The 13782-nt window shown below is 69.0% G+C and overlaps 1 protein-coding gene across 1 annotated transcript; it reads right to left on the minus strand.

The window, feature by feature from the left end:
• Positions 1-73: 73 nt before the first annotated feature.
• Positions 74-8101, minus strand: LOC142819536 (guanylate-binding protein 7-like; the record flags this gene model as incomplete). The annotated part of the gene is made up of 7 exons (XM_075907401.1): positions 74-1016; positions 1234-1427; positions 2455-2557; positions 4022-4234; positions 4510-4790; positions 7203-7445; positions 7843-8101. Coding segments are annotated over 7 exons (1509 nt in total), but the record flags the coding sequence as incomplete, so codon positions are not given.
• Positions 8102-13782: the final 5681 nt, after the last annotated feature.

The raw sequence follows: 13782 nt of genomic DNA on the forward strand, positions 1-13782 counted from the left end.
CCAATCACCGCCCAGCCTCGCATTTCGCTGTCACGCCCCGGGCGTGTCCCAGGCCTCCAGCACAGCTCGGGCGGCTCCCTCGCCAGGCCGGCCAGCAGTGACCCTTCCCCCTGGGCTCCCCAGGGCCGAGCCCGACACTCTCCGGCTGCGATGCCTCGCGGAAAGTGGAAGCAGGAGGGGCCGCGGCTGGGACTGGGTTGTGGGAGCCGCGTGCGGAGCAAACTCCAGCCCTGCCCGGCCTGGCCGCTGGGAACCGCGATGAGTCTCCATCCATAGCCGGGACCTGGGACTGACCCTGCCCCGGCTCCGGTTCACGCCGCGCGGGCGGGGGCGCGAGATCGAACCAGCCTGGCCAGGAGGCTGCAGCAGAACACGACTTTATTGTCCAGGACCCAGAGCCCCCAGAGCCAAGGCCCGAGGATGGAGTAGGCTGCTCCGCCCGGCCCCTCGTGTCTCTCCGGGCTGGCTCCCTGCAGGCTGGCTTGGATCGCCGGCTCCGTACTGCGCCCCCATCGCCAGCGGGCCCCGGGACCCGCAGAGGCATGTCATCGACACCCAGCTGTTCAGGGCAGAGCCCTCCCAGCTTTGGATCCATCCCTCTATGTCTCCAAAGCCCAGGCACCGGCTGCGCCCTGCTGCCCGCAGGAGTGGGGCTGGGAGTCCTGGGCATGGCAGTCAGAACAACCTAACGCTCTGCTTCCATGTGCCTGAGCTGCTAGCTAGCGGAGAGTCCTGTGGCAGGGAGTTCTGCAGGTGAACGGGGGCTGGAGCACAAGGGTGAGCGGAAGGCCGGGCTCCCCTCATTTCATGTTCCGGGCAATGGCGGAGACGACCCCGGCGGCCTTGCCAGCCAAGCCCGGCAGCACGAGGGAGGCCACCTCGCCCAGCATGTCCAGCGCTGAAAGAATCCACGACGGGTCCTTGATCTCCAGGCTCTGCTCCCGCAGGCCCTGGATCTCCTGCTCCGTGTGCTTGGCCTTGTCCTGGAACCCTTCGCTCAGCAGGGCCGCCTTCTCCTGGGGGCAGCGAGAGCGTCAGGGGAGGCCCCTCCCCACCCCACAGGACAGTCCCAGCCCCACCGGTGCAGGTATCCCACCCTCGCCTGCCGTTCGCCTGCGCCCGGCTGCCCCGGCAGGGAGTCCCAGCCCTGGCAGGCGAGGCCGGCGGCAGAGGCGCCCCTGCCTGGGCTGTGCCCACCTCGCCCCCGCAGCCCCACCCACCCTCCCTCACTACCTTCAGCTTCTGATCCACCATCTTGTCCAGCTCCTCCAGCAGCGTCTTCCTCTCGTCCTCCAGCCTCTGCTCCAGCTGCCGCAGGTTCTCCTGGAAGCTGCGCTCCTGGTCTTCCAGCAGCTGCTGCAGCTCAGCCTCCCTCTGCCGCAGGACCTGCCGCTCCCGCTCGGCCGCCTCGGCCCGGGCCTGCTGGGCTGCCGTGGGGAGAGGGTGGGTTGGTGCGGGGAGGCTGCCGGCAGGGCTGCAGCGCAGCGTGCCTCCCCCGCCCCACGGCGCAGCGTGCCTCCCCCGCCCCACGGCGCAGCGTGCCTCCCCCGCCCCACGGCGCAGCGTGCCTCCCCCGCCCCACGGCGCAGCGTGCCTCCCCCGCCCCCCTGCCCCACGGCGCAGCGTGCCTCCCCTGCCCCACGGCGCAGCGTGCCTCCCCCGCCCCACGGCGCAGCGTGCCCCCCGCCCCACGGCGCAGCGTGCCTCCCCCGCCCCACGGCGCAGCGTGCCTCCCCCGCCCCACGGCGCAGCGTGCCTCCCCCGCCCCATGGCGCAGCGTGCTTCCCCCGCCCCACGGCGCAGCGTGCCTCCCCCGCCCCACGGCGCAGCGTGCCTCCCCCGCCCCCCTGCCCCACGGCGCAGCGTGCCTCCCCCGCCCCACGGCGCAGCGTGCCTCCCCCGCCCCACGGCGCAGCGTGCCTCCCCCGCCCCACGGCGCAGCGTGCCTCCCCCGCCCCACGGCGCAGCGTGCCTCCCCCGCCCCACGGCGCAGCGTGCCTCCCCTGCCCCACGGCGCAGCGTGCCTCCCCCGCCCCACGGCGCAGCGTGCCTCCCCTGCCCCACGGCGCAGCGTGCCTCCCCTGCCCCACGGCGCAGCGTGCCTCCCCCGCCCCACGGAGCAGCGTGCCTCCCCCGCCCCATGGCGCAGCGTGCCTCCCCTGCCCCACGGCGCAGCGTGCCTCCCCCGCCCCATGGCGCAGCGTGCCTCCCCCGCCCCACGGCGCAGCGTGCCTCCCCCGCCCCACGGCGCAGCGTGCCTCCCCCGCCCCATGGCGCAGCGTGCCTCCCCCGCCCCACGGCGCAGCGTGCCTCCCCCGCCCCATGGCGCAGCGTGCCTCCCCTGCCCCACGGCGCAGCGTGCCTCCCCCGCCCCATGGCGCAGCGTGCCTCCCCCGCCCCACGGCGCAGCGTGCCTCCCCCGCCCCACGGCGCAGCGTCCCCGCCGGGAGGTACCTGCCATCTCTTTCTCCTTCTTTGTCAGGACCATGTCCGTCTGCCAGATGGACTGGGACGTGAACGCCTTGGACTGCAGGAAGTCCTGCAGCACCGCGTCGGCCTGGGGTGGGCAGCGGGAGGGAGGAGTTAGGGCTGGCCCCAGAGCAGGGTTGGGATTGTGGGTCGCAGCCCTGGAGAGTCGTTGGCCTTCCCAGAGGGGGGCACAGGTTGGACAGGGAACTTCTCTCTCCCGGGGGTGCCTGATCCCGTCCAGCCCCAGCGCCAGCGGTTTGTCCCCACTCGACACCCTCGGCGCCTTTTCTGGACCATCTGGGGGCTGACCTCATGTGTTAACAAGACACACGGCCCCATGGCACGAGCAGCCTGGGCAGAGCGGCCAAGGCTGAATGGGCCACGGGAAGGAGGCTCTCCCAGGCTGAATGGGCCACGGGAAGGAGGCTCTCCCAGGCTGAATGGGCCACGGGAAGGAGGCTCTCCCAGGCTGAATGGGCCACGGGAAGGAGGCACTCCCAGGGCTGAATGGGCCACGGGAAGGAGGCTCTCCCAGTGCTGAATGGGCCACGGGAAGGAGGCTCTCCCAGGGCTGAATGGGCCACGGGAAGGAGGCTCTCCCAGGGCTGAATGGGCCACGGGAAGGAGGCTCTCCCAGGGCTGAATGGGCCACGGGAAGGAGGCTCTCCCAGGGCTGAATGGGCCACGGGAAGGAGGCTCTCCCAGGGCTGAATGGGCCACGGGAAGGAGGCTCTCCCAGGGCTGAATGGGCCACGGGAAGGAGGCTCTCCCAGGGCTGAATGGGCCACGGGAAGGAGGCACTCCCAGGGCTGAATGGGCCACGGGAAGGAGGCTCTCCCAGGGCTGAATGGGCCACGGGAAGGAGGCTCTCCCAGGGCTGAATGGGCCACGGGAAGGAGGCTCTCCCAGGGCTGAATGGGCCAGGGCTGAATGGGCCACGGGAAGGAGGCTCTCCCAGGCTGAATGGGCCACGGGAAGGAGGCTCTCCCAGGACTGAATGGGCCACGGGAAGGAGGCTCCCCCAGGGCTGAATGGGCCACGGGAAGGAGGCTCTCCCAGGCTGAATGGGCCAAGGGAAGGAGGCTCCCCCAGGGCTGAATGGGCCACGGGAAGGAGGCTCCCCCAGGGCTGAATGGGCCACGGGAAGGAGGCTCTCCCAGGGCTGAATGGGCCACGGGAAGGAGGCTCTCCGAGGGCTGAATGGGACACGGGAAGGAGGCTCTCCGAGGGCTGAATGGGCCACGGGAAGGAGGCTCTCCCAGGGCTGAATGGGCCACGGGAAGGAGGCTCTCCCAGGCTGAACGGGCCAGGGCTGAATGGGCCACGGGAAGGAGGCTCTCCCAGGGCTGAATGGGCCACGGGAAGGGGGCTCTCCCAGGGCTGAATGGGCCACGGGAAGGAGGCTCTCCCAGGGCCTGCTGGCAGTTGGAAAGGGCGTGAGGGTGGGCGAGGCGCATTCTGATGCTGTCCCTGATGCCTGGTTTTAAGCCGCTTTCCCGGGCTGCACCATGAGGCGTGCACAGACACAGAGCCGGCTCCAGCCTCGTCCTACCTTAATCCCCTTCCCTGGCAGCTGCCGGTATCTCTCCACCATCTCCTGCCGGTCATCCAGGAAGCGCTGGTAGCCCCCGGGCACCGCGTAGACGCTCTGGCCACTCCGGTCATCCAGCTCATCCCACAGCTCCAGCAGGACGGCCGTGCAGCGGTCCGAGGACGCCTGCTCATTGCGCTGGACGAGCCGCTGCTTCTGCTCCTCCAAGCGGTGCTGCCGGGGGCACAGACAGGGCCGGGGTGAGGCAGGGTGGGGGTACAGCGGGGGCAGGGGTACGAGCCACACAAGGACTGACTAGGACAGGGCTGTGAGCTGATCCGCAAGAGCCCGGGGCTGGAGATCCAGCTGGGTCCTGACATCTCGGGTCTCCAGCTACGCAGGGGCTGGGGGAAGGGGTCAGAGCTCAGACGATCCCCGGCTCCGCTAGCCCTGCAGAGGGGCAGCTGTCCCATAGCCCCTCACCCCACAGCTAGTGCGACGGGATGTACCATGAGCTCCCCTTGAAACCAGCGGTCGTCGTCCTTGAAGGCGCGGGCCATGAACACCCGCAGGGCCTCCCGCTCGCACTGCGCATGCAGCTCCAGCAGCTCCGCCACGCTCTCCGTGGGCAGCGCCGCCCGCCGCTCCAGCAGCCCCTCGTAGGCAGCCACGGCCTCGCCCACCGCCGCCGAGTTCTCCACCTGCGCCAGGGCCAGCACCGCGCTCTCCAGGCAGGGCACCGCCCCGCTGCGGATGGCGTCCACGTAGGTCACCGCCAGGGTCCCCAGCACTGCCGGAGAGGAGGGTCAGTGCCAGGCGCCCAGCGGGGCCGGAGGGGAGGGTCAGTGCCAGGCGCCCAGCGGGGCCGGAGAGGAGGGTCAGTGCCAGGCGCCCAGCGGGGCCGGAGGGGAGGGGCAGCGCCAGGCGCCCAGCGGGGCCGGGGGGGAGGGGCAGCGCCAGGCACCCAGCGGGGCCGGAGGGGAGGGGCAGCGCCAGGCGCCCAGCGGGGCCGGAGGGGAGGGGCAGCGCCAGGCGCCCAGCGGGGCCGGAGGGGAGGGTCAGCGCCAGGCGCCCAGCGGGGCCGGAGGGGAGGGGCAGCGCCAGGCGCCCAGCGGGGCCGGAGGGGAGGGGCAGCGCCAGGCACCCAGCGGGGCCGGAGAGGAGGGGCAGCGCCAGGCGCCCAGCGGGGCCGGAGGGGAGGGTCAGCGCCAGGCGCCCAGGGGGCCGGGGGGGAGGGGCAGCGCCAGGCGCCCAGCGGGGCCGGGGGGGAGGGTCAGCGCCAGGCGCCCAGCGGGGCCGGAGGGGAGGGTCAGCGCCAGGCGCCCAGCGGGGCCGGAGGGGAGGGTCAGCGCCAGGCACCCAGCAGGGCCGGGGGGGAGGGTCAGCGCCAGGCGCCCAGCGGGGCCGGAGGGGAGGGGCAGCGCCAGGCGCCCAGCGGGGCCGGGGGGGAGGGGCAGCGCCAGGCGCCCAGCGGGGCCGGAGGGGAGGGGCAGCGCCAGGCGCCCAGCGGGGCCGGGGGGGAGGGGCAGCGCCAGGCGCCCAGCGGGGCCGGAGGGGAGGGGCAGCGCCAGGCGCCCAGCGGGGCCGGAGGGGAGGGTCAGCGCCAGGCGCCCAGCGGGGCCGGAGGGGAGGGGCAGCGCCAGGCGCCCAGGGGGCCGGGGGGGAGGGGCAGCGCCAGGCGCCCAGGGGGCCGGGGGGGAGGGGCAGCGCCAGGCGCCCAGCGGGGCCGGAGGGGAGGGGCAGCGCCAGGCGCCCAGCGGGGCCGGGGGGGAGGGGCAGCGCCAGGCGCCCAGCGGGGCCGGGGGGGAGGGGCAGCGCCAGGCGCCCAGCGGGGCCGGGGGGGAGGGGCAGCGCCAGGCGCCCAGCGGGGCCGGGGGGGAGGGGCAGCGCCAGGCGCCCAGCGGGGCCGGGGGGGAGGGGCAGCGCCAGGCGCCCAGCGGGGCCGGGGGGGAGGGGCAGCGCCAGGCGCCCAGCGGGGCCGGGGGGGAGGGTCAGCGCCAGGCGCTCAGCGGGGCCGGAGGGGAGGGGCAGCGCCAGGCGCCCAGCGGGGCCGGGGGGGAGGGGCAGCGCCAGGCGCCCAGCGGGGCCGGGGGGGAGGGGCAGCGCCAGGCGCCCAGCGGGGCCGGAGGGGAGGGGCAGCGCCAGGCGCCCAGCGGGGCCGGAGGGGAGGGTCAGCGCCAGGCGCCCAGCGGGGCCGGAGGGGAGGGTCAGCGCCAGGCGCCCAGCGGGGCCGGGGGGAGGGGAGGGGCAGCGCCAGGCGCCCAGCGGGGCCGGGGGGAGGGGACAGTGCTCGGGTGCCCAGCGGGGCCGGGGGGGGAGGGGACAGTGCTCAGGTGCCCAGCGGGGCCGGGGGGGAGGGGACAGTGCTCGGGTGCCCAGCTCCCCCTAAAACCTTCCCACACCCGACAGGGTCCCAGCTGCTCCCAGGAAGGGCGCTGAGCCTGAGATGCCCCCCCACCCCCAGACGTGCCCCAGGCCCCCCTGTGCTCATGAGCAGTTGGTGCCTTGGCTCTTGGGACACGCCAGGCTTCACCCCCAGCCGCGGGGCCCCGCTCTGCCTTCTCTGCGGCCCAGTGGCCCTCGGATGGTCTTCCAGGGTCCTTTCTAACCACGCACCCCAGAGCTGGGCGCAGGCTCCAGCCCTGGGCCCACCGGTGCCAGCCACAGGGAACGCCCTCCCGGCTTGGGTCATCCGGCTCCAGGAGCCCCGCTGAGCCCACAGCTGCGTGGAGCCCTGGGAGACAGGCCCTTCCCCATCTCGTGGCACCTGAGCCGATATGAGTCTGACTGCTCTGAATGAAGACAGCGTGTGCCTCAGTTTTCCTGTGCCTGGCGCCAATGGCTGGTGGCAGGACCGAGGGTGTGCGGCTTTTCCCGAGGCTGTTGGGGCGGGTGAGGGGCGCCAGCTGCCTGCACGTAAGCGATCGCTGGAGCCCTTCGTCTCCTGAGAACTAGGAGGGGGATGCCAGCCAGTGACGCTGCCCGGGAAGGAAGCAAGATAAAGGCCGGGGACGGGGCAGCGCATGTGTTGGGGGCCAGGCGGCTGGAAGCGAGTCAGTCTCGGCTGGCTGGGGGCATAGGGCGAGGGCCAGGGCCTTGACTCTGGGCTCCCCTCCCCCCAGCCTATCCCTAGTGTCCCTGCCCCTGGCTGGTTTCCTTTGGAGCAGTCCCGGACCGTCAGCCCAGGGCTCCCGACACTCACTGGCCCCGGTCACCACGTGCTCGCCCGGGAGGGTCTTGGGCTGCGACGTCTCCCAGACGTGGCGGCAGAACCGGTCCCCCTGCTCCCGGAACTCGGGCTCCAGCTGGTCCTCCCGCAGCTCCTCCAGCCGGGGCAGGTCCTTGCCTCCGGCCGGCTGGAGAAAAACGAAGCATTTCCGGGCCGGGAAGAACTGGCGGATGCACTCGCGGGGCAGATTGTGGAGCTGAGCTCGCTGGCTGCTGCCTGGGGAGGAGACGGGAGCTGGGCACCAGCCCTGTGCCGACAGGCGGCTGCTTCTGGGGGGTCGCAACCCTGTATCGACAGGCGGCTGCTTCTGGGGGGTCGCAACCCTGTGTCAAAGGTGGCTGCTTCTGGGGGGCAGCATGATGGCTATTGGTCAGTTCCCAGGGCTTTGAGGGGAGCTGGGGACACTTCCCAGCTAGAATGAGGCCGGGAAGCGAACGCCCTGACTCCCAGGGACCGGAAACACCCATGAGGTGTCCAGGGCTTGGGTTTGTGCCTCTAGCAAAGGCCCCCCGGACCAGCCTTGCCTGCCTGGGGAGAGCCCCCACCCTGCCCCCTGCAGCACAGCGCCCCCTAGTGCCGCCCTGGGGCCATGGATCCAGCACCGCTCCCCTACCGGGCTTTAGTTTCAGGCCATTCTCCAGGTACTCGTCCTCGGTGATCTCCCGCCCGTCCAGCTCCAGCTGCAGCGCGAAATCCCGCACGGCCCACACGAAGGCCGGGAAGAACCGCACGAACTCGGCCGAATCCTCCCGCTCCTGCCGGTCGCCCTCGCCTGCCGCCTTCACCTTGATGCGCTCTGTCAGCTCCGACACGTAGCTGGGGGCGGCTAAGGAACCCGAGGTGCAGCGCCCCCTGCGGGGGGTCCCGATCCCTCAGGGCCCCCCAACCCGCCAGCGACAGGGAACGAAGGGTTGGGGGAGGGGGAACATGCCGGCTGTGACCGTACCACTGTGCTGTGTCTGCAGCCCATCCGGTCCCGCGTGGGCCCTGCGAGGCGTCTCTGAAAAGCTGACGATTCTCTGGCTCTGGCCATGCCACTCGTATGCGTGTGCCATGGTTGGAGGGGACCTCAGCTGTCTTGGCTCTGGGTCCTATTTCAGCTGTTGCCTTCGGGGACACCCCGAGAGGAGGCGGGGCCGGCGTCTTCTGGGAGGCGGCTCGTTAAGCTCTGTCGAAGGGCGTCACTGACAACGAGGCTGGGAACGTTCAGACCAGCCTGTGAGCAGCGGCTTCTGCCTGCCAACCCCGGAGCCACGCTTGCCCACGTGACTCCAAAATCCCCGGCTTTTCCACAGCGAGAGCCACGAGGTTCCCTCCACATGGGGGCAGGCCCACGAGGCCCTGCCAATTCCTCCATTTGGGCTTCAGTCCGGCTTCTCCCCTCTGGGGGATCTTTGCTACCAACCGCAGCTCCGAGCGCAGCCGGAAAGGCCACCCAATGGGGACGTGCCCCAGAGACGCCGTAAACCAGCAGCCGGTTCCCTCTCTGCTGCAAGCCGGCACCAAGAACTGAGCTGTGGGGCTGTAGCCGATCCCTGCGAATACTCCAGCTCCCGCTGCTCTTTTTCTAACTCCCCTTCGGATGTTAGACGCTAGCGGCCTGGCCAGCCGGCTCTTGGGAGAGGGTCTGAGGTATACGTGGACAGGGAGTGTGGCTGGTCCTTTGGGATCGGAAGAACCGTGGGACGTGGGGAGATGGGTTTTCACGAGCTCGTGTGCACAAGGCGGGTGCCGGAGATCACGGCTGCGCCCATGGCGGGTGCCCCAAAGTCTGGACAAAGGGGCCATGGGAGGTGTAACAGGGAAGCTCAGGTTCCATTGATTCTGCGTGTGCTACTCATGCGCTTGTGTGACGTCTGCGTGTGGAGTGATGGATACGGGCTCTGGGCTGATACTGGCCTGCGCCGCCTGTTGTAAAGGGGGACTGGCCAATGGATGACTATGCTAATTAGTGAGGCTGCAGGGACAACTGGCTCTCAAGGTGGCCAATACACACCTGAGGGAGGCGTCTGGGAACATGCGAACCAGCCAGGGCAGAGTGGCTGCCGGCGCGTGAAACACAGAGGCTGTGTCTAGACTGGCAAGTTTTTCCACAGAAGCAGCTGCTTTTGCGGAAAAACTTGCCAGCTGTCTACACTGGCCACTTGAATTTGCGCAAGAACACTGACGATCTCATGAAATCTCATCAAATGATTTTGCAGAAAAACTTGCCAGTCTAGACCCAGCCCTCCTGTTCGGGCAAAAGTCCCTTTTGTGCAAAAGGGCCAGTGTAGACAGCGGGGGCAGGGCCTTATAAAGCCTCCAGGGCGGAAAAGCTCTGAGGTAGATGGAGCCTATGGGCTGTGGCGGGAAGAACCGGTTTGGTCCCAGTTCCTCCGGCCTGAGGAAAAGCCGCCAGGCCTGACTCCATGGTGATGGCCATGGACGCCATGTTGAATTGCCTTCCCCACTTGCTTGGACACTGTCACACCTGACTTAACCAGCAGCCCCCTCGGGGCGGCGCCGGACAGTGGAGGGGGATGGGGGGCATGCCAGGCTGGCGGGGGGGCACAAACGGGGCATTGAGGAGGCTGGGTCGGGTTCCAGGGGGCTCTCGGGTACTGCGGCTCCCCCACCATCCGGATGCAATACGGGGGATACTGCTCCGTGCTGGAAGTTCTGTCGGTCCCACGGGAACGCTCGTCTCTCCCCGCCACGGGACCTGGCCCGACAAACGCACCCCCTCCCCCGCCGGGGCTCTCCCGGCTCCGGGCCTGACCCGGCTCCGGCTGCACGGCAGCAGTTCCTCACAGAAAGTGGAAGCAGGAGGGGCCGCTGCTGTGGCTGGGGCGTGGGAGTCGCGTGCGGAGCAAACTCCAGCCCTGCCCGGCCTGGCCGCTGGGAACCGCAATGAGTCTCCATCCACAGCCGGGACCTGGGACTGACCCTGCCCCAGCTCCGGTTCACGCCGCGCGGGCGGGGGCGCGAGATCGAACCAGCCTGGCCGGGAGGCTGCAAAGAATCGTAGAACCCAAGGAGAGGCAGGGACCTCGCGAGGCGTCGCCCCCACGGCAGGACCCGGCCCCGTCTAGACCATCCCTGGCAGGCGCGTGTCCAACCTGCTCTCACGGATCTCCAGGGACGGCGATTCCACAGCCCCCCGGGCAATTGATTGCAGGGTTCCACCCCCTGACATGACAGGCAGGACGTTTCCCCCAATGTCCAACCCAAACCTCCCTGGCTGCAGTTTAAGCCCCTTGCTCCTTGTCCTGTCCCCGGAGGCCGAGGGGAACAATTTTCCTCCCTCTGCCTTGGGACCCCCTTGCAGATACCTGACAGCCGCTCTCACGCCCCCTCTCAGCCGTCTCCTTTTCGAACTTAACAAGCCCAGTTCCTTCCACCTTCCCTCCCAGCTCCTGCTCTCCAGACCTTGCGTCATCCTTGCTGCTCGTCTCTGGCCCTTCGACAAGTTCTCCACATCTGTCCCGAAATGTTCCGCCCAGAACTGGACGCAACCCTCCAGCTGAGGCCTGATGGGGCAGAGCCGAGCGTGTCCGGCTCACCACACTCCTGTGCATGCAGCCCAGAATCAGCTTTGCTTTTTTTTGCAGACTGTTGGCTCATGGTCCCCTCTGCCCCGATCCCTTTCTGCAGGATCCTTCCTGGACAGTCGCTTCTATCCTGTGTGACGTGGACTGGCCCTCCCGACGTGCAGCACTTTGCACTGGTCCTTAGTCACCCTCATCCCATTGCCCTCGGCCCATGTCTCCGGTGTGTCCAGATCCGTCTGAATTCGGACCCGTCCTCCAAAGCTCTTGCTACCCCCCGCCCCCGCTCAGGATCAGCTGCAAACTTAATAAGTGTCCTCTCTCTGCCATCATCTGAATTGCTGATGAGGATACGGAACAGAACCAGCCCCAACCAGACCCCGGCGGATCCCCCCTTGCTCTGCCTGCGCAGCCTGGCTGGAACCTGTGAGCCCCGATCGGCCAACGGGCATGGAAAACCCACAACAGCGTGTCATTTTAACTTTGCAACACTGCTGGTCCAGCAGGGCTCAGCCCCTCCAGCTGGGTGCACAGGGACACACACACACACACACACACACACACACACACACACACACACACACACACTGAGCACTGGGTGCACAGGGACACACACACACACTGAGCACCGGGTGCACAGGGACACACACACACACACCGAGCACTGGGTGCACAGGGACACACACACACACTGAGCACCGGGTGCACAGGGACACACACACACACACCGAGCACTGGCTGCACAGGGACACACACACACACACACACACACACTGAGCACTGGGTGCACAGGGACACACACACACAGAGCACCAGGTGCACAGGGACACACACACACACACACCGAGCACTGGGTGCACAGGGACACACACACACACCGAGCCCAGGGTGCACAGGGACACACACACATACACACCGAGCACTAGGTGCACAGGGACACACACACACACCGAGCACTGGGTGCACAGGGACACACACACACACACACGAAGCACTGGGTGCACAGGGACACACACACACACACACACCGAGCCCAGGGTGCACAGGGACACACACACACACACACACACACACACACACACACACACCGAGCACTGGGTGCACAGGGACACACACACACACACACACACACTGAGCACTGGGTGCACAGGGACACACACACACAGAGCACCAGGTGCACAGGGACACACACACACACACACACACACACACACCGAGCACTGGGTGCACAGGGACACACACACACACACACATACCGAGCCCAGGGTGCACAGGGACACACACACACACACACACTGAGCCCAGGGTGCACAGGGACACACACACACACACACACCGAGCACTGGGTGCACAGGGACACACACACACACAGAGCACTGGGTGCACAGGGACACACAGAACTGGGTGCACAGGGACACACACACACAGAGCACTGGGTGCACAGGGACACACGGACACACAGAACTGGGTGCACAGGGACACACACACACACAGAACTGGGTGCACAGGGACACACACACAGAACTGGGTGCACAGGGACACACACACACACAGAACTGGGTGCACAGGGACACACACACACACAGAACTGGGTGCACAGGGACACACGGACACACACACACACACACATACCGAGCCCAGGGTGCACAGGGACACACACACACACACCGAGCACTGGGTGCACAGGGACACACACACACACACACACACACGAAGCACCGGGTGCACAGGGACACACACACACACACACACCGAGCACTGGGTGCACAGGGACACACACACACACACACACACACGAAGCACCGGGTGCACAGGGACACACACACACACACACACCGAGCACTGGGTGCACAGGGACACACACACACACACACATACCGAGCCCAGGGTGCACAGGGACACACACACACACACACACTGAGCCCAGGGTGCACAGGGACACACACACACACACACCACCGGGAGACGAGCTGGTGAAATGTGGGGGCAGAACGGGGCGGGAGGAGGAGCAGAGCCGGCTGGGAGAGGGGCCGCGGGGCGTAAGGGGGGTCCCGGGCGGAGGCGCTGGGGCTGGCGGAGGAGGCAGGAGGGGCCCTGGCGGGGGGGAGTCCAGCGGCCCCTGGGCCCTGCGGGTTTGGGGTCACGGTGGCGGGAGGCAACCGGGGGACGTGGGAGCTGTGGTTGACAGACCCGGGCAGGGGCTGCCGGGCGCAGGGGGCGCGGTGCGGGGGCCCCAGGCCTTGGCGAGCTGGCTGGGGGGTGACCTAACCCAGCGTGCTGAGCTGGGAAGGAGACGTCCCCGCAGCTGCCTCTCCCTAGACACCCGGAGGCCCCTCCCTGCACCGGTGGGAGGAGGGCCCCGCGAGCGGGGTGGCCTTTCCACGGCCAAAGGGCCACGCAGGGTTAACACCGTGCCCAGGGACAGCGCCAGCAGCTCAGCACCTACCAGACACCGTCTGTCCTCCCCGCGGGACGGGCCCTGATTCACGGGAGGGGAAACTGAGGCACGGACCAGTGCTCCACAGGGGAACAGCGCAGGAGCTGGGGCGAGAACCCAGGTGCCCTGCCCCCACCGACCTGCTCTTGCCAGGCCTGTAAGAAGCACACGGGCCCTTTTCCGGGGGGGCAACAGGCGCGTTTATTGAAAATGCCACAGGAAAAGCAGCAGCAGCCGGTCGCTCCCCGTCTGCCGTGGCTGGAGCCAGGCCAGTGGCCGGCTGGACGGAGCACGCGGGGGAGCTGGGCCCTGCCGGTCGGATCCGACACCCCGAGGTGCCGCCGGGCTGGGCCTGTTCTGTGGCCAAACCCCCCACGTCTGGGGTTTGCTGCGTCACGCGGCCAGCGCTAACCCCTCAGCGGCGCTGCTCTCGGAGCGTCCCACAGATCCCCTCTGCTGGCTACTGCCGGGCTGCCCCGCGCGTCTGGCTGTGGCTCACTCTTGGGGGCCCCTGCCTGCCTCCAGGGCTCCCCCTTCATTCAGCATCGGGCACCAGGGATGTCTCCACGTTTCTCACTTCTCCATCTGG

Source organism: Pelodiscus sinensis, chromosome 24 (assembly GCF_049634645.1).
Source record: "Pelodiscus sinensis isolate JC-2024 chromosome 24, ASM4963464v1, whole genome shotgun sequence".
Lineage (NCBI taxonomy): Eukaryota > Metazoa > Chordata > Testudines > Trionychidae > Pelodiscus > Pelodiscus sinensis.